The 20,665-nt window shown below is 43.8% G+C and overlaps 1 protein-coding gene across 1 annotated transcript in view; it reads right to left on the reverse strand.

Moving 5' to 3' along the window:
* Positions 1 to 20,665, reverse strand: part of LOC126320748 (venom carboxylesterase-6-like) — a 77,851-nt gene that overhangs the window by 19,815 nt on the left and 37,371 nt on the right. Inside the window, exons 5-10 of the mRNA XM_049994098.1 lie at positions 18,913 to 19,098; positions 16,880 to 17,079; positions 12,822 to 12,987; positions 6,678 to 6,859; positions 4,504 to 4,636; positions 1,889 to 2,009 (exon numbers count right to left, since the gene is read on the reverse strand). Coding sequence (XP_049850055.1) covers positions 1,889 to 2,009; positions 4,504 to 4,636; positions 6,678 to 6,859; positions 12,822 to 12,987; positions 16,880 to 17,079; positions 18,913 to 19,098 — 988 coding nt within the window. The remainder of the gene's footprint in view (positions 1 to 1,888; positions 2,010 to 4,503; positions 4,637 to 6,677; positions 6,860 to 12,821; positions 12,988 to 16,879; positions 17,080 to 18,912; positions 19,099 to 20,665) is intronic.

Consider the following 20,665-nt stretch of genomic DNA (forward strand, 5'->3'; position numbering starts at 1 on the left):
GCGTCGGCATCTCAATCAGCTGCGCCTCTGTCGTCGTACGGGATCTGCCTCTCGCCGTCTGCTTTCAGCGACGGTGCCTTCCGGGCAGCGCCCCGGGGCCCCATCTACTGGCTCGCCTCAGCCCCAGGTGTTACCGACGGTGCCTTCCATTTTGCCCCATGGCGACGCGCCGCCGCCACCGCCGCCTGTTCTCCCGCCTGCGACACCCACCGTGGACGCGTCGCTGCAACCGCCGGGCGCCTCCCAGGGTCACGCGCCGCCGATCGCTTCCCGTGACCAGTTGTCCTCCGACATGGAACTCTTGCCCGCTCCGGACCATGTGACTGTCGTCTTCGCCCGTCGGGTGCACCGGCCCGATGGAGGTCGACCCTTCGGCCCCTTCTGTGTCTCTACGGGCGCATACACCGCATGTTGGCGTGCACCCTGGAGCAGGTTTTCAGGCGTTTCCTAGCTCCCCGCGGCCGCCTGTTGTTAGGCTCCCCACCTCGTCGCATACGTCAACATGGGGTCCTCCCTAGGGCGGGCGGAAGCCTTATGCCACAACCGTAAGCCGATTTGTGGGGGAGGAATGTGGTGTCACCGCCAGACACCACACTTGCTACGTGGTAGCCTTTAAATCGGCCGCGGTCCGGTAGTATACGTCGGACCCGCGTGTCGCCACTATCAGTGATTGCAGACCGAGCTCCGCCACACGGCAGGTCTAGAGAGACTTCCTAGCACTCGCCCCAGTTGTACAGCCGACTTTGCTAGCGATGGTTCACTGACTTCTACGCTCTCATTTGCCGAGACGATAGTTAGCATAGCCTTCAGCTACGTTATTTGCTAAGACCTAGCAAGGCGCCATAGTCAGTTACTATTGATATTGTGAATCGTGTATCGTCAAGAGCGACGTTCATCCTTAATGGATTAAAGTTAAGTATTTCACCAGCTACGTCCGTTGTTTCTAAATTCTAATTTCCTTGTCCTGTTCCAGACCTCACGCCAGCCTGCGTGAGCTAAAACGCGTGCCTTTCGGCCTCCTCTAGTAACACGGTGTTGGCTCTCCTGCCAACCACAACAATAACTATCCATTGATGACCGTTTCTATGCTCGCTACACTCAACAGTAATTACAATACAACTGAGTTGTTATTTGAAAGGGTATTGGTTATTACTGTTTGAACGCAAATAAGAAATGGTGCATGTCACAAGAATTAATATTTCAAAACTGTGATGTCAACGTTTTAGCGCTATTTAATACATGGTAGGCAAAATACAACAAGCCCAGAAGAAAATTTTTGCGTTTTAAGAGAAGCAACCCAACTGACAAGCAACTAAACTTAAGCATCCTCAACTGTGGCCGATGATGTAAGTTGGATTGCCTGCCTTAAGATGCATGAAACTTTTTTATGTGTCTGGTGTATTAAATACTCGCCGAACAACAGTTATTTATTGCATTATCAAGACAGCTAAAATGTAACAGTGACGCAGCTCCCAGCAGCCCATACACAAAGTGCGTTGCGCACATGCGTGTACGAGAATTTCACATTTGAACTTTTCCCTATAATTCTATGTTGTGTCCTGTCCAAGACTGTATAATTGACAGCCGGAGTACCTTTGAAATACTAGTAAGCTGTGCTTGCCATTTTTGACTAAGTGGACTTGGATCCCAGATGCACGAAGTGGCACTACAATCGAAACTGCAAGTAGCTACAGATATCAAACGACACTAAGCTAGTAACGTGTGGGTTGGTATGTCTTTTACTTTTAATTACTTCCTTCTAGAATCACCAACTAATGCAATGGTTATTAGGTTTTAGTCAAACACTTTTTTTTCCTTTTAGGAGAGGCATTCTTTGTAGTTTAGGATGCCTAAGACGTATCAAACCTGCATGAGAGGCGTTACTTACTTGTATTTAGCGAAATTGACAAACATAGCTGTCATCTGGTCTCTGATAAGAGCACTATCCGATTTTGGATCGGGTTGCGATGCTGGAAACAGGTACAGTGTATCGTCACCATGAGACGCCCCTGAAATAACACAAAACACGGAACAGTCAATACATTGATTTCCATGTGCTTACGTTGGGTAAGCGCTAATGATAATAAGTTAAGCACAATTAAGAAAAGAGGAAATAAGTAACAGGGTAAGTGAATAATCATTGAAAATAACCAACTAAGATGCCTCACAAAGTGAAATAGTATAATCTAATCAATATCCTCTACTTCAACGTAGAGATGGCGCTTATCGCTGAAACAACCTGAGTTCGGTTACATCGGTTTGTTTTAGCACCAGTTTAACCTGACTGTCAGAAACGTTCAAAATAACCTATTTCTGAAATAACCTATTTTTGGTCTTTTATTGCTGCTATTTCCTGCAATAAACGTAGAAATCGAACCAAGAATGAAAAATGTTGACTCTCTTAGTTTCAAGATACATAGAACCAAAATTCTTTTTAATACCCTTTTATACCTGTACTAGTAAGCTTTTCTTCTGTTTTGTCCGCATCTCGTGGTCGTGCGTTAGCGTTCTCGCTTCCCACGCCCGGGTTCCCGGGTTCGATTCCCGGCGGGGTCAGGGATTTTCCCTGCCTCGTGATGGCTGGGTGTTGTGTGATGTCCTTAGGTTAGTTAGGTTTAAGTAGTTCTAAGTTCTAGGGGACTGATGACCGTAATTGTGGAGTCCCATAGTGCTCAAAGCCATTTGAACCATTTTTTCTTCTATTTTCTGATCAGTAGAATAAGGTGCTGCATGATTTAAATATTCTGTCACAGCAATAGATACTGAAGCTGAGGATTTATCTACTAGATTCAGGACAGTTCCATCAACGTCGGCAGTTTGCCGTCGTTGGAAATCTGTGAGAGTGGATATAGCGGTAGATCTTCGCGGCTCCACAGTGATCAAAGCCTCGCTGGCAGCTCAGAACAAGCCCAGAGGTACGGTGCAAGTAAGAAACAAAGGAAAAAGTCAGTAATTTTTGTGATACAGGTTTCATAAATACGTTGAAATGCCGAAGGTCCGCTTTGTATTAGCCGCCATTGTATAGTCTCCATCTCGATTTAGCTGGAAATGTTTGCTACAGCTTTATTATGCCTGGGCACCTATCTCCTGCTAGCTGCATCTTTTTTTAGTTTACAAGATATTTGGCTCTTTTTATTATTAAAACGCAATCACACAAGTAAACAGTAGTTCACAAAATACTCTATGATGACGGAAGTCATGGGATAGAGATATGCACATACACAGATGGCGATAATATTGTGTACACAAGGTATAAAAGGGCAGTACACTGGTGGATCAGTCATTCGACATGATCTATATCGTTGTAAAAAGAGATCTACGGATGAATAAAGCTACTACTACTACTACTACTACTACTACTACTACTACATCATTTGTACTCAGCTGATTCACGTGGAAAAGTTTCTTATGAGATTATAGCCGCACGACGGAAATTAGCAGACTTTGAACGCGGAACGGTAGTCGGAGCTAGACGCATGGGACATTCACTTTCGAATCTCGTAAGCTAATTCAATATTCCGAGACCCACAGTATCAAGAGTGCGCCAAGAATACCAAAGTTCAGGTATTATCTCTGACCACGTACAACGCAATGTCCGACAGTCTTCACTTAACAATCGAGAGTAGCGGCGTTTGCATGGAGCCGTCCATATGATTAGACAAGCAACACTGGGCGAAATAACCGCAGAAATCAGTGCAGAACTTACGATGAACGTATCCCTCGGTACAGTATCGAGAAATTTGGCGTTAATGGGCTATGCTAGCAGACGACCGAGGCGAGTACGTTTGAGAACAACGCGACGTCGCCTGCATCTCCTCTCATGGGTTCGCGATAATATCGGCTGCACCCTAGAAAACTGCCAAACCGTAGCCTGGTCAGTTGAGTCCCGATTTTATTTGATAAGAGCTTGATAGGGTTCGAGTGTGGCGCTGACCACGTGAATCCATGGACGCAAATTATCGAGAAGTCACAGTGCAAGTGGGTACTGGCTCCATAATGCTGTGGGCTGTGTTTACATGGAATGGGCTGGGTCCTCTTGTCCAACAGGACCAATCACTGACTGTAAATAGTTATGTTCACCTAAGTGGAGATCATTTGTAGTCCTTTATGAACTTCATGTTACGAAAAAACGATGGAATTTTTAAGGATGACAATGCGCCATGTTACCGGACCACAGTTGTTCTCAACTGGTTGGGAAATTTTGAGCGAACGATCTGGTCACCCATACCGCCCGACATGGATTCATCGAACATTTATGGGACATAATCGAGAGGTCTGTTCGTGCACAGACTCCTGCGTCGGCAACGCTTCCGCAATAACAGACGGCTATAGAGGCAACATGGCTCAATATTTCCGCAGGGGACTCCCAGAGACTTGATGAGTCCATGCCACGCAGAGCTGCTGCACAATGCCTGGCAAAAGAATGTCCGACATTATATTAGAAGGTATCCCATGAGTTTTGTCGCCTCAGTGTAGTGTCGCAGTAATGCATGCTTCTCCTACCTGGACCTCCAGGATACTGGCTGAGATCGCCGTTGAAGGCAAACTCGTAGTAAAACACCGGCTCCGAGGAATAGCGAGCCATGCTTCTGGTAACCGTGTCCACCCCTTCCACGAAGAAAAGGTGTGAAGAGAACTGAAAAATGTAAACGTTGGAAAGACAAACACAATATACTTGTTATTGAAAAAATATAATCTTGTCAGTTTAACGTAATTTAACTTTGTAGGTGATATATCAGGCAAGCAAAACTCTCCAGACATCAAACTACATGTCGGAATATAAATAACGGGAGGCCCAATGAGTCAGCCTCATATACACCTTTCCGCTCTGAATGAATCAAAGCACAGAATTAACTGAGTGTTTATAAACTGTGGCTGTAGGTGTCCATATCATTCGGTATTACATCACGTAGATTTCTTAGTAGTCGCGCGTATCCAACCGCTTAAAGCGAAGACGTTATGAATTGTAAAATAACGTAAGAGCTAAATTTAATGTTCACAACGAAGGGCCTAAGAAATTAACTGACAGTGATAGTGGAAGTTATATGCTTGCTGCACGAACTATTAAGTAAAGTTCCTTCTCGGGTATTAGAGAGAAATTCGGCTGCATATCATGTCTGAATTTCACATCTATGTGAACCATATACCGGCAGCTAAACTCCATTTTTGTGGTTGTACGGCAGCCCGAAGTCAAAAAAATACATCTCGAAAGAATAATGCCACTTACACTGATACGAGGTCAGTTCAGTAAATAATAACCCGGAATATTTTTTTTTTCGCGATATGGTCTCCACCACATTCTAAGGCCTTACACCAGCTATATCTAAGATCAGTTTTTTTCTGTTCGTAAAAGTTCGTGTCCTGTGCCCATATTCCAGTTTTTACAGAACCATTTACTCTCATCATCATCTTCTAAGTGTGTTTCACATAGAGAATACTTAACTGTCACAAACAGATGGAAGAGCAATGGTGGCAGGTCTGGGCTGTGGGGTGTATACGCCAGTAATGTCGAACCCAATTTGGCGTTGTGTTCCAGGCTCCTGAGTCTTTTGTGTGGGCGTGGATTGTCAGGAGCAAGATTTCTTTTGAATTCTTCTCAGACAGTAAACTTCGGAAACGATTCGTGAGTTTTTTCAGTGTCTGGCCATGTCTCTCAATAAATAAGTGATCCTTTTGGCAACAAATCCGTGAGGAAATCACCATCACTATCCCAAAACACTGTCATCGTGACATTGTCAGCAGAGGAGACTGCCTTGAATTTGCTTTTTTCTTGGTAACTGAGTGTGGTGTCGCTCCAGATATGGCTTTTTTGTTTCTAGCCCAGTGATGCACCCAGGTCTCGTCACCTGTAACGACGGGTGACAGAGAGGCCTCTCCATTCGCCTTAAACTGCTCCGACAGTTCAGATGAAACAGTTTGTTTGAATCTTGAGTTCTAATTTGAGCATTCATGGAACCCATCTTGAATGTTCCTCTGAATATTCAAGCTCACCAAAATCAGAAGAGCCAATTGCCGAGTTGTGTTCTGCCGGCCTGCATGAATAATGGCGTCCGCGCCGTTCACGATGTCGCGAGCAGTGGCTGTGATAAGACATTCCGATCATTGAGCTCAATTACTGCTTTTCCTGGCGTTTTATCTACCTTTGTCATCACCCAACACTACTACTCTTAGCTATGTCATTACAATACAAATCCTTATCGATGTTCACAGCTGCTTCTTTTTCCGCATCCTAGCAAGCTGCTAGCAAATAGTATCTTCGATAGACACCATTTTGATGGTTCACTACCAATCTGTCCTCTATCGGAAATGTTCAGTGCTACGGTCCTTAAGCGTACAAAATCACGTTTGCTGCTGAAGGGCTGGAGCCTGTAACTTCGACGCTCTGTAGAGTCGTTGGATGACGTTTCCGGACACTGAAATGTCGGATTAACTTCTGCCTGATTAACTTCTCATGGTCTGGGTTCATAGTCATGTAGAATTTTTTAAAGGACATCACAGGTCAATCAGCCATTGACTGTAGAATTTCTACAGCCACAGTCGAATATAATGTCCTTTAAAATATCTTCTATTTTTTCCTCAAGACACCTTCTACAACCTGTCGAAGTTTGTCACAACATTTCTGGGACATACAGTATAAGCCTTAAAAGACGATGCGAAGTTTCAGTATTGTGACTTACCAGAGCTGTGGTGTAGTTCTCCTGCAAGGTGATGTCGCTGCCGTTGTAGTAGAATTCTTTGACGGAACGAGCTGCAGCCAACTGTTCTTCCCTCGTCGGTAGTCGTATGTCACAGGCTACAATTTCCTCAAAGTTTTCGTTCAGGTTGCTCACTTGCTCTTCTGTAGACAGTGTTCCTCCACCTGATAATAGAAAGGAGTTATTAAATTAGAGAAAAGATGGCACAACACGTAACCCTGAAAGTAAGCAGTCAATGATTTTCGCAGGCTCCTTCAAATGTGTTTCGACGTTAAATTTCGTATCCAGCCTAGTTAGGCACTCCACTTTAATTGACTAGAGACAGGTCGTACTCTGTTAGTAGGTACAAGAGCCACTCTTTACTCAAGCAAGTTGGTCTAACACATTTAGCTCCATGCTCTCCTTCACATACAATAGGCCATCTGGAAAGAGATTCGTCAAATTGTAGTTGGACAACGACTAACAACAAAAGAAGTGCGACGTCGTTTGAAAATAATTTAACGCTACCCATTAATCACTGAACACCATTACCTTCAAGTACCACAAACACCTCTCAAACAATTAGGTGCTCTAGGCCCACATATTCTCCCTGAGTGAGCTTTCAGAAATACCTCTCAGCCGTATTTGTTCTCCTACTTTATTGGCGCGTTGTTACACAGTTTGTTATCTCTTAGTGCGTAGCATTTTTTACCTTCTCAGTGACAACTGGTCATATAATACCCCAAGTATTTCTAATCACTCTTTGCAGACTGAACGATAATAATAGTTAAGACCTTCGTCAATGCAATTAGGGAAAATGTCTATGGATGATATTTGATGACTTTGGAGGATACACTTCTAAACCACTGACCACATGTACTTAAGCTACTTAATCTTGGCCGAGAGTGATATAAATGGGAAGAGCAAAATTTGTAGTAACTGCTGGGCATATCACCATTTTGTAAAGTTAACCGAAACGTACTGACTGTTCTCTAAGAGCCACAAAACTAGATACCCTTATATGACCAGTAGAAAGAAGATCGCGTCTCCTAATTGATGTGTCATTTCGAAGAAGGCTCAGAGGAAGCTGAAATACAGAGGCCTGGACACAGAAAACTGGGGACATGCCTGTTATTACTGGTGCCCTGAGACTAATACAGCACAACCGCAAGAGAGCTCTGCCTCAAACAAAGGATGCACCAAACCCAGTGTCATCTAATGACGCAGTGATCTTGGGACACGCAGAATATTTCCCGGTTCTGTGAATATTGTTCGTTTCTGGCTTTGGGAGGTATGGATGTAAAGCAAACATGTAACCGTTTGAGACATGCGTCGTGATAGGCATTAACAACACCGGCCGAATCTTGCCGAGGGAACCTTCAAAACAATTGGCAAAATGCCAAATTTTCAGATGAATCGTCGTTTCTCGTCGCTAAATACCCTATGATGCTGGTGTACAGTATGAGAGATTTTAATGATAAGGTCTAACGTCCCGTCGAAAAAGCTGTTCCTGTCGAAGCCAAATAAATTCACGGAAAAAAATCGCAACAATAAAAAGTAATTGATGCACAGTAACGAAATTTTTCGAGTGCATTTGTCTAGATGACATATTTAAATGATTAGCTTTTCAATATCACAGGTTAATGTAAGTGCGAGATAAGCGATTGAAAATGTGAAATGCTGGTACATTAATAACCGGTGTAACCGCCAGAGCATTGAATGCAAGCATGCAGTCGCGCATGCATTGTGTTGCACAGGTGCAGGATGTCAGTTTGAGGGATGGAGTTCCATGCGTGTCGCACTTGGTCGGACAATACAGGAAAGCTCAGTGCCGGTTGCAGATGATGCTGGAGTTGTCATCCATGGTGTTCCATATTTTCTCGCTTGAAGACAGATCTGGCGATCGAGCAGGCCAATGAAACCTGTCGACAGGCTGTAGAGCATGTTGGGTTACAATAGCGGTATGTGGTCGAGCGTTAATCTGTTGGGAAACACCTGCTGGAATGCTGTTCATGAATGGCAGCACGACAGGTAAAATCACCAGATTGATGAACAAATTTAGAGCCAGGGTAAATGGGATAGTCATGGGAGTGCTTCTTCTGTCGTACGAAATCGCACTCTAGATCTTAATTCCAGAGGTATAGCTCCAGTGTGTCTAGCCTGCAGACAGGGTGGTTTGCAGGCGCTTAACTGTCCTCCCCCTGGCCAACATACGGCCATCATTGGCACCAAGGCTGAACCAACTTTCATCAGAAAATACTACAGAGCTGTCCACTTCCCTTCAATAAGCCCACACTTGCCACCACTGAAGCCGCAAATGGCGGGGTTACTAGTCAGTGGAATACAGGCTACTCAGGACGTCTGGCTTGGTGCTGTCTTTGAAGTAAACGACTTGTAGCAGTTCTTTGTATCACTGTGGTGCCAACTGCCGCTCAGATTGCTGCCGCAGATGCAGTACGATGTGCCAGAGCCACACGCCAAGCATTTGGTCTTCCCTTCACTAACGTCCAGTGGCCATCAGGAGTCCGGTCATCTTGCGACCGTATATTCTCGTGACCACCGCTAGCAGCAATCATCTACAGTGGCTACATTGCTGCCTAGTCTTTCTGCGGTATCGCTGAAAGGACATCCAGTTTCTTCTACCCCTATTACACGACCTCGTTCAAGCTCAGTTAGGTGTTAATAATGGCGTCTCTGTCGCCTTTAAGGGATTCCTAACTAACATCAGTTCGCCACATCCAATCTCAAAGGTAACTTAACGCTCACGACCGTTGCAGCGAATATTTAAAACAAACCTGATTTGCATCCTCATAGTGGCGTTACTAGCGCCACCCTCATGCGACTGGCACGGAATCTGAAAAGACATCATCTTTCAGATGTAGAAATTCGCCTACTAACTTCTATTGATTTCGCTCAACTCCTTTTCAGTGTTGCGATTTTTTCCGCCATTCAGCGGATATCCGCGAGCAGTCAAGCAGTGGCCGTGTGTCTTTAGGCTGACACTCTTTCCATGGACGTGGAATGCTTCACAAAACAATCAGTCTGATCTACATCTACATCTACATTTATACTCCGCAAGCCACCCAACGGTGTGTGGCGGAGGGCACTTTACGTGCGACAGACATTACCTCCCTTTCCTGTTCCAGTCGCGAATGGTTCGCGGAAAGAACGACTGCCGGAAAGCCTGTGTGCGCGCTCGAACCTTTCTAATTTTACATTCGTGATCTCCTCGGGAGGTATAAGTAGGGGCAACCAAAATATTCGATACCTCATCCAGAAACGCACCCTCTCGAAACCTGGACAGCAAGCTACACCGCGAGGCAGAATGCCTCCCTTGCAGAGTCTGCCACTTGAGTTTGCTAAACATCTCCGTAACGCTACCATGCTTACCAAATAACCCTGTGACGAAACGGTCCGCTCTTCTTTGGATCTTCTCTATCTCCTCTGTCAACCCGACCTGCTACGGATCCCACACTGATGAGCAATACTCAAGTACAGGTCGAACGAGTGTTTTGTAAGCCATCTCCTTTGATGATGAACACATTTTCTAAAGACTCTCCCAATGAATCTCAACCTGGCAAACGCCTTACCAACAACAAATTTTATATGACCTTTCCACTTCAAATCGTTCCGCACGCATACTCCCAGATATTTTACAGAAGTAACTGCTACCAGTGTTTGTTCCGCTATCATATAATCATACAATAAAGGATTCTTCTTTATATGTATTCGCAATACATTACATTTGTCTATATTAAGGGTCAGTTGCCACTCCCTGCACCAAGTGCCTATCCGCTGCAGATCTTCCTGCATTTCGCTGCAATTTTCTAATGCTGCAACTTCTCTGTATATTACAGCATCATCCGCGAAAAGCCAAGTGGAACATCCGACACTATCTACTAGGTCATTTATATATATTGTCAAAAGCAATGGCTCATAACACTCCCCTATGGCACGCCAGAGGTTACATTAACGTCTGTAGACATCTCTCTATTGAGAACAACATGCTGAGTTCTGTTTGCTAAAAACTCTTCAATCGAGCCACACAGCTGGTCTGATATTCCGTAGGCTCTTGTTGCACAGTATACGTGTACCATGATCCCATTAGCGCGACAACTTTATCCTGAAAAATAACAACTGTAACAGGTTTACAACTGTCTGCAGGGGACCTTTCAGCAATCCTACGGGGATGGATTTTAGAACAGAAAGAGATTTCTCATCTTCTGCTCCAGACCTAAACCCTGCCACACGCAGACGCGCAACTAAACATACGATGAGAGGCGACATACGGGATGTTACACCACTTAAGAGGAGTTGACAGTTGATTTTCACATCATGGACTCCCTTCCTCGCCGGCAGAGGTTGCCGAGCGGCTCTAGGCGCTTCAATCCGGAACCGTGCGACTGCTACGGTCGCAGGTTCGAATCCTGCCTCGGACATGGATATAGGTTACTTAGGTTTAAGTAGTTCTATCTTCTAGGGGACTCGTGACCTCAGATGTTAAGTCCCATAGTGCTCAGAGCGATTTGAACCCCTTGAACTCCCTTCCTCGCAAAATGATGGCCATTGAAGTCGAATGCCTTTGGGCGGGATAAGGTGAAGAAACCATGTGCTCTGCCTTTTCTGGATCCATAACAGTCTTTCCACTCTGTTCATTCCATATTCTCTATAGATCGCACTAATTAAAATAGTAAGCGAATAAAATTCGTCTTCGATGAATTCAGACCACGCTGTGCAAAAAGCATCTGTCTTCCATATTTAAGACAAACGCACTGAGCTACTTATATTTCATCGACATCGAAGTATTTCTTCCCACATCCGTCTTTGATTCCGTCTTACCACAGTAACTACTTTTTCTATGTGTATAATACTAGGAATTAAATGTTTTCTGTTGCATTGTGAGTTTTGGGGAGTGTCAGATGGTGGAATTTGTTCAAACACACTCACGATAACAATTTTTCTGTGCGTTTATAAGCAGCACTGGACACGCTGTTACGTAATTGCTTCCCACGTAACTTGGCGAGGATTTAAATCTTCGGCTCTGGACAGTTTTCATGCGCTAAGTGTATTTCTAACGAATATCGTTTTTTTTTTCAGGTTTGATTTGCTGGCATACCATGTAACCAGAACCGTTTAGCTTTGTATCTACAATATTGTGCCTAAGGCAGTTCTTTGAAAATTCTCTATATGGAAGAACAACGCAGAGTGCCACTTAACAGAAGGTATCCCAATTAAAGGCGTTCGTATCGACCATCGGAGAAGTATTTTAAGTACATAATATGCTTCGTTAGTGTGTAAGTTTCTGTTGAACCACCTGGTCAGTAGTGATGAAGCACTAACTCAGTTTAAAGAATATGTGGATTGGGACAGATTCCAGCCTTGCTTGAAAACCTTTTATCGTTAGATTTAAGTAAATATCGGAAGACGATTTTACAATGACTAATTTGTGGGCCCACAGAAACACTACTCCATAACATTGATCGTACTTTGGTCTGCTCCAGAACAAATCAATTACATAATCATTAAGACGCCTCAAGTTCCTTTTACGATTTAACTATGACGACTATATTCCGTCATTTACATATGTTTTCCCTGATTCTCTAATGGCCTCTTTGTCGACAGAACGTTAAGTTCTGTTTTTCTTAACTTCGTTAAATCAATTTCTGGGAGAGTATTTTCAAAAAGACTGGGCAGATTTGTTTCCCCTTCCCTCTATGCGATATTGTGTTCCATTTATACTGACGTATAAAAATAGTCGTGGAGGATCTTCCATTCTTTTCTCCGCTGGGTCTCGACGAAAATCAAGGAAATTATAGTGTCGTTTTGTTTTAGTCCATCTGCGTCATTTGATGTATCATAAATTAATAAATGAAAGCTGCTATGGACCTGTCACATAGATAAGTAGAATTTATCTTCGTAGTGAGCAGTTCACGGGATTTCTTGACATCCTTTTTGTGTAACCTGTAATCCTGGAAATGAATACGGCGCTGTCGGAGGCCGGCTGTGTTATCTTTTGTTATTCACCATTTTATCGATGTACTTATGGTACTTAATAATAGAATATTATTTCTATTTCTTAAAATTACAGTCCGATTGTTGTTGTTGTTCGTTAGAACCAGTAACTAATACGGATGTTAAGCTACTCACTTTGTGTTGATTGAAGCGACTCAAGGTCGCAGCTTCCCGCCATGAAAGGGACGTAACTGTATCGACCCTCGGCCACCAGCGTCCACGGCTCTTCAGTGAGCACCGCTGACTCGCTCTGCGGTTCAATGCTGGGCGCCCAGATGCAGGTGAACAGACTCACGCTGTCCTGTGTGGTAAAAAAAATCTTAGCTGCCACTCAGATGTCCCACTCGTGACGCACACTAATTAGCTACATAAAAAACAGATGTATAGAATCATGTAAATCATATTTCTATTTCTGCTGTTGTTTTCATTGCGCCCCTCGACTAATATGGTGTGCTCAACACAAGTTCCTGAATACTAATAAGCCACTCAATATCGTGCCACTTTAACAGCCATAGATTTGGGACGTTAGGTAGTATGCGTGTGACTTTTCGGTTGTTTCCCTAACACACTTTCTTAAGGGCACATGGACCCGACCTCCAAAATGAGCTTCAGCAAGGCATGACGTAAATTATTAAAATTTGAAAACAGACAAAAATGACATGCCTGGGTGAAAAATAACTACTTTTAATGGTGCTGTAATTTTATATACCGTAAGGTTGGCTACTTTGACCTGTTACCGCCGGTTTCTGCGGCGTTTTTCTTCATTTTACTAACAATAGGGCAGGAACAGCAATTAACTGTATTCTGCGTGACATAATTTTTAGTAACGTGGCTCAGACACGTCGTCTGCTACAGATATTATCTTTTTACTCCTTTTAGGGTGGTTGTTATGTATCGTTAGCTTTAGAGTTGTATTGTAAACGTTTTGTTATGTTCTGTAAGTTATTAATGCTACAGGCAATCAAATGAAAAGTAAGCTATGTTCATTGGAACTGAGATTAAACAAATTTCCTGTCTGCACTACTGGCTACTTTCAGTTGTGTAATTTACCAGGAACATGAAATTATTGGTAAATAATGTCACACATAGGAAACTACTAATAATTAAAAATCAGAAGCATTATCATTAGGTGAGCATTGTACCAACCTATAGATCAGTGTCACAATGAAAAACACACTTCAACATAAAAAGACGATGCACCACGAAGAAATTATCCAAATGGGACGTAATCGCTAGGTGTTATGTACATGTACAAACCAACAAATGCTGGAAATTTTAGAAAATTGGATTTATTCGAGAGAAAGAACTTTACAAAGTGAGCAAGTCAACAAGGCGCTGGTCCACCTCTGGCCGTTATGCAAGCAGTTATTCGGCTTGGCATTTATTGATGGAGTTATTGGATTTCCTCCTGAGGAATATGGAGCAAAATTCCGCCCATTTGCCGCGTTAGATAGCCAAATCGCGAGACAGTTGGAGGGTAGTGTCCATAATGTCCCGTAAGTTCTCAACTGGGTCGCCAACTTCCGCATGTCTTAGCCTGTATTTGTACAAATATTAGTGTAGAATCAAGAAGTAACCTTGCACATTGTACTCCTCGCAACTTCATAAGCGGTGTCTGTTCCATGTTAAAGCCACGAAATAATTTTAAATTTGATTATCAGTTTAACATCTACCATGAAACATAAATTTATGGGTTGGTCATTGGTGCCTCTGTTCTATAGCAAATGTCTTCTTAACGATGCAAATGGTTCAAATGGCTCTGAGCACTATGGGACTTAACAGCTATGGTCATCAGTCCCCTAGAACTTAGAACTACTTAAACCTAACTAACCTAAGGACAGCACACAACACCCAGTCATCACGAGGCAGAGAAAATCCCTAACCCCGCCGGGAATCGAACCCGGGAACCCGGGCGTGGGAAGCGTGAACGCTACCGCACGACCACGAGCTGCGGATTCTTCTTTGTGAATGACAAATCATACGACACTGGTGTAATATTCTACAATTTTTGTTGCTTTAAACACCGTTTTTCGGGTGTCAGTTATCGTCAGATACAAAAGATACGACACGTGACAGCCGATACCGGTTCGTAAGAATAAACATTGTGGAACCTAGAAAACGAGTTTGATAATATAAAATAATGCAGAATATTTGAAATTCAGAGAAAAATAGTAGTAGTCTATGGGGAAAAACGGGTGATACACAATACTTTCAAGAGCCAAAAGCGAACAATATGACTGGAAGTTCCAGAACGAAGTGCAGGGATTAAAAAGCGTGTAAGACAGGGATGCAGTCTTTCGCTGCTATTTCTCAATCTATGCATGGAAGAACCAATGACGGAAATAAAAGAAGTGGCAAAGAGTGAGACAGTTAAGGTTAAAAGGATGTCAGTGATAAGAGTTCTGACGACATTGCTATCCTCAGAGAAAGTGAAAAAGAACTGCAGAATCTTTTTATCAGAATGAGTGGAGAACAAAGTAATGAGCAGTATGAGAAATGGGAATAGCGAGAATTAAAATTAAAACTGGTGCTCACGGAGTAGACGTACTTAATGAATTTTCTGCTACCTTGATATTAAAATAACCTATTACTGACAGAGCAAGGAACACACAAAAAGCAGACTATCAAGGCAAAGATGGCATTCCCGACCAAGAGAAGTCTACTGCTATCAAATACAGACTTTAATTTGGGGAAAACATTTCTGAGAATGTACGTTTTGAGCACAGCATTGTGTGGAAGTGAGATATGTGGAAAAATCTAAACAGAAGAAAATCGAAGAGTTTGCGATGTGGTTCTACACAAGGACAAAAATCAGGTGGACCGATCAGGAATGAGGAGTTTTCAGCAGAATCAGCGAAGAACGGACCATGGAAAGCACTGAAAAGAAGCAGGGACAACAAGAATAATTTCAGGGAATAACTTCCATGGAACTTGTAGAGGGCAAAACCAGTAAGGGAAGACAGAGATTGGAAAACATCCAGCAAATAACTGAGATGAAGAGAGGAAATCGTGGTGGGCCGCATAAAACAAGACAGAATACTGATGAAACAATGGAAAAAAAATATTGCACCAGTGTTTTGTTCAGAGGGAAGAAGACAGCTGAGTTATCATATTTCGCGTCCGTTATTGGACGGGAGAAGGCTCAGAAAAGAATTGTAGTCGGCCATTACGGTTGACAGGATGCAATAAACTTATACCAAGACTGTGCATAAGATGCTGACGTGAGATGCCAAAGGGGATAATACTGCAAGAACATATTGAGCGGAAACGATGAATGGAGCCTACAAGTACTCGAGGGTATAGAGTCGCAGCCATAATTCGTTTCTATATTTCTTGACCACTGTTTGGCTGCGGTGATAAGTAGCAGTCCACGTCAGACAGACCAACTAATTACCATTCTGTTGCTGGTTGCGAACCGGATTGAATATCCCACTGAAAGGAATACCAGTTTTGTATTTCCGTGAGTGTACATGTCTACATGCTGCTCATTTACAAATTACTAAGAAGCACAATGGCTTAAATGCAGTAAATGAAAGTGCGACTCCTTGACACATGTTAGTTGGGATTGTCTCTGCCGCAGCTACTATGAAATTTTCAGGCTCTGATTTTAGTAACTCTGAGTACTGACAGTGTGACAACACACGGATGCAGCCCTGAATTGCAGTACATTGTGACAAACAGTAGCGCTTTTCGTCAATGTCAGGTAAAAGCTGGTATGAATCTGAGGAGGGGTCTAGTGCGAATAGGCTGGAAAACCTTAGCAGAAACACCTCCGATTAGTCCACGTTAAGTAAAATCGGGTTGTAGACTGCGTGTAGAACATTTGCTAACATACAATTAATCTCATATTTTTAAACATTTTCCTCACTGCGCCGGCTACAAATTGCAGTTCCAGTGCCTTTAGTGTTCACGTCATTTAAGGTATTTTCTTTTTCCGCATTCATGTGGCACGACTGATTAAAGGGAAATTACACACGTTCTGGGATAACGTAGCTATAGAGGCTTCAACTGAAACTGCTGGATTACCCACTAATTTTATACATTCACATATCATTACTTAACAGAACTTGCGAATAATTTTAGTAAAGCACCTCTTCACATTACCGCGCCAATGAGAAACCTTGTTAAACGATAGTCTGACACCGAAGCTTGACACGTTGCCTCATTTCCAGTCACAAGGAAACAATACGTACCTCTTCCGAGAGAGCGCTGCCCATGTCATCCACGAGCGTGTAGGCGTCCACAGTCTTGAGGAAGTTCACCAGGTCGGCTGAGCCCCTCCCTGTGTAGCCGAGGTGTCTGGCGAACCGGAGCGCCCTATCCGTGGCGTTCCTGGAGAACGCCCATGGGCTCAGTGCTGTACCACTCATCGCTATGGCTTTCTGGAAGAGGCCTGACGAAATGGAAAGTGCGCGTCAGTTGTGTTGAGCACATACCACACCAACATTAATATTTCTGATCTCTCTCTTGCGAAATACTACTTACACCTGTTCAATGGACAAAAAGAAACAGTTGTTAATAAATTCTCAGTGCCTAATATTTGTACGATAAATAACCTATGGTATGACTTGGAAACCGTACTATCTTGAAGTTCGGAATAGCTGTTATATTTACGTCTGTATCCACAGTTTCAGTTTTGATTGTTTTCTGTGAAGTTGAAGAGTACTCGAAATTGCGTGCACAGTAAATAAAAATTTTGACAGCCGTACGTTGTAACTAGCATGTTTAATACATATGTGAGGGGCAGTCAAAGAAAACCGAACACCTGTCACAACGGGACCATCGAATGGTTCCATTTAAAAATAATAACCCCACGAGTTAAGACATTTATCCCATTTGGAGACGGGATGATCAATTCCTGTATCGCAGGACGTCACCGTCTTTTAATGGATCAACAACCGTACCCACTGTTGCTCTTTCTTCAGGACGCCAAAGGTGTGAGAACCATGCAGTGAAAGATCCGGGCAGTACGGAGGGTGCTGCAGTGTTTCCCAATCAAATCGCTGAAGCGTAACCTTCGTCCCACCGGCAGTGTGGGTGCGGGCGTTATCGTGCAACGCGATGGTTCCGTCCGACGGCATTCCTCGCTATTTTGACGTTGTGCCGTGTCGCAGTTCCTGGAAAGTGTCTTCACAGTCCTGCATATTTATTGTGGTTCCATGCTCGAGGAATTCGACGAGCACAGGAAGCACCTCATTGCACGATAACACCCGCCCACACACGGCCAAAGGGACGAAGGTTACACACTGCCAAAGGGACGAAGGTTACGCTTCAGCGATTTGATTGGGAAACACTGCAGCATCTTCCAAACAGCCAGACTCTTTCACCGTATGATTTTCATAGCTTTGTCTTCCTGAAGAAAGACATATGAGGAAGACGGTTTCACTCGGACGAGCCTCTGAGCACTATGGGACATAACATCTGAGGTCATCAGTCTCCTAGAACTTAGAAGTACTTAAACCTGACTAACCTAAGGACATCACGCACATCCATGCCCGAGGCAGGATTCGAACCTGTGACCGTAGCGGTCGCGCGGTTCCAGACTCAAGCGCCTAGAACCACTCGGCCACATCGGCAGGCTCACTCGGACGAGGAAGTGCAAGAGTGTGTGCGGTTGTGGATCCGCCAACTGCAGACCGCATTTTACGAAACGGGCATTAATCGTCTCCTCTCCTACTGGGATAAATCTCTTACCGCGTTGGTGATTATTTTTGAATGGAACTGTTTCACAGTCCTGTTGTGGTTGGTGTTCGGTTTTCACTTGACCGCCTCTTTCATTAAAAAATATTAAACATTTGCGACAAGCCTCATATTTCATGGAATTCTGTTGGCGAATGACCAATATTATCAGTATCTGAAGTTCACAGTTGTTGAACATGCGAACCGTTGTAGTAAAAACGGAACTTGTATGCAAAAATTTCGTTAAAACAAATTACCAAGGCAGAAGACCTTGCAGAAATGCGTGACACAGACGAAACCTTTTCGGGTTTTGAGGCCAGTTCTGGCCTCGTCTGGTCGCAACATTTCGACGTATTTCCTACACGTCATTTTCAAATGCCTGAAGATGACGAATAGGAAACTCGCCATATCATTGCGACAAAACGGCGCGATGACTCACCTCCTAACCCGAAAGAAAATGTTTCATCAACGAAAGTAGCCGAGAAAGCCTATATTCCCACATAACGTCTCGGATATTCTATCTTGGGAGAAGTACTTTTGATAATACCTTTGCTCAGAGGAGATAGTATGTGGTAATGAATCGACGCTCCTCCTGCACTCTCGCCGAAGATGGTTACTTGCTGGGGATCGCCGCCGAACGCTGCTATGTTCCTCTGTACCCATCGCAGTGCCTCCGCCTGGTCCTTAAGACCCATATTTCCGGGCACAACGTCGTCGCCTGTGCTAAGAAAACCTATAAAAAAATTCACCTTTTAGCCAGTCAGTCTTCAAGGTAAGACGTAACACTTAGATTTAAATTTCCTAAAAATGGCTTTTGAAATGATCCATGCGTTTACAGGTCTATAGCCTCTGAATAAACAATCTGTGCCAATTTCATGCTAAAAGATAAATTTAATCATAAAACTATAAGCGGAAACGATAGCAATGATTTCCTTTTAACTGATTACTTTTTACGGCCGTTGTAAGATCACTTAATTTTTCCGACCAGTGCTAGCTAGGTATAGGCATCATCGGACAGAGAAACGGTAATACCACCACGAACTCACCACAATATTCTTACACATAATGTATTCGTGTCTAATGGTGAAAAAAAGACAGAATTAAACTCAGAAAATAATGCAGTTATTGTACGAGAAAAAAACAATATTTGCAGGTCTTCAAAAGATTAAATGTGCATATGGCTACATTTCCAAGGGGAAGATGCTCGATAACAAATAATAAGTCACGGTAAACAGGAACAAAGGTTTATTACGACAACACTAAAGATATTTAATAACAAAATAAAACTGTTATCAATGAAAGATAATACAACTTTTGAGACACTAACAGCAGGCACACGCCTAGCACAAGCTGTGAATAAACGTAGTGGGGACGTGAAGACTATGCCACTGATAACCCCCAGCGACGGAGGTCAATGTTCAAATGCGCGTGAAATCTTATGGAACTTAACTGCTAAGGTCATCAGTCCCTAAGCTTACACACTACTTAACCTAAATTATCCTAAGAAAAAACACACACACCCATGCCAGAGAGAGGACTCGAACCTCCGCCGGGACCAGCCGCACAGTCCGTGACTGCAGCGCCCTAGACCGCTCGGCTAATAGCGTGGCGACGGAGGTTGAGCGTGCGGCGTAATTAGCCGACAGGTACGTCAAGGGACATCGCAGAAGAGTCGTAAGTGCGGCTACCGTGGTTCCGACAGGGCTCTGACAGATGTGCTGAGAGCCGGTGCATGAATTAGTCCAGGCCTCTGAAGGAGCGAACTGCCGACGTGCTGGCTTGCACTGTCTCCTATATAGGAATTCTTGCCGGTCCACTTCCGTACTCGTGACACTGTGGAGGAAATAAGTCCCTCTGCATCGCGGTGTAGCTTGCTCGCCAGGTTTCGAGAGAGTTCGTTTCTGGATGAGGTATCGAATAAATTGCTCCCCTCTACTTATACCTCCCGAGGAGATCACGAATGTAAAAGTAGACAGATTAGAGCGCGAACGGGGGCTTTCAGACAGTCGTTCTTCCCGCGAACCATACGAGACTGGAACTGGAAAGAGAGGTAATGACAGTGGCACGTAAAGTGCCCTCCGCCACACACCGTTGGGCGGCTTGCGGAGTACAAATGTAGATGTAGATGTAGACCTCTGGTAGCTTTGTCCTGCAGTCTGTCGTCTTTGTTGTGACGCAGTCCGGGGAGACAAAGCCTTGTACACATGCAAACCCATTATACTTCAATGTTTGAAGGGTTGCCTATGCCTTTAGGAACACGGCCGTTCAGGCAAATTTCGTTTTCCGTCACGAGACACCTT

Source organism: Schistocerca gregaria, chromosome 2 (genome assembly GCF_023897955.1).
Source record: "Schistocerca gregaria isolate iqSchGreg1 chromosome 2, iqSchGreg1.2, whole genome shotgun sequence".
Taxonomy (NCBI): domain Eukaryota; kingdom Metazoa; phylum Arthropoda; class Insecta; order Orthoptera; family Acrididae; genus Schistocerca; species Schistocerca gregaria.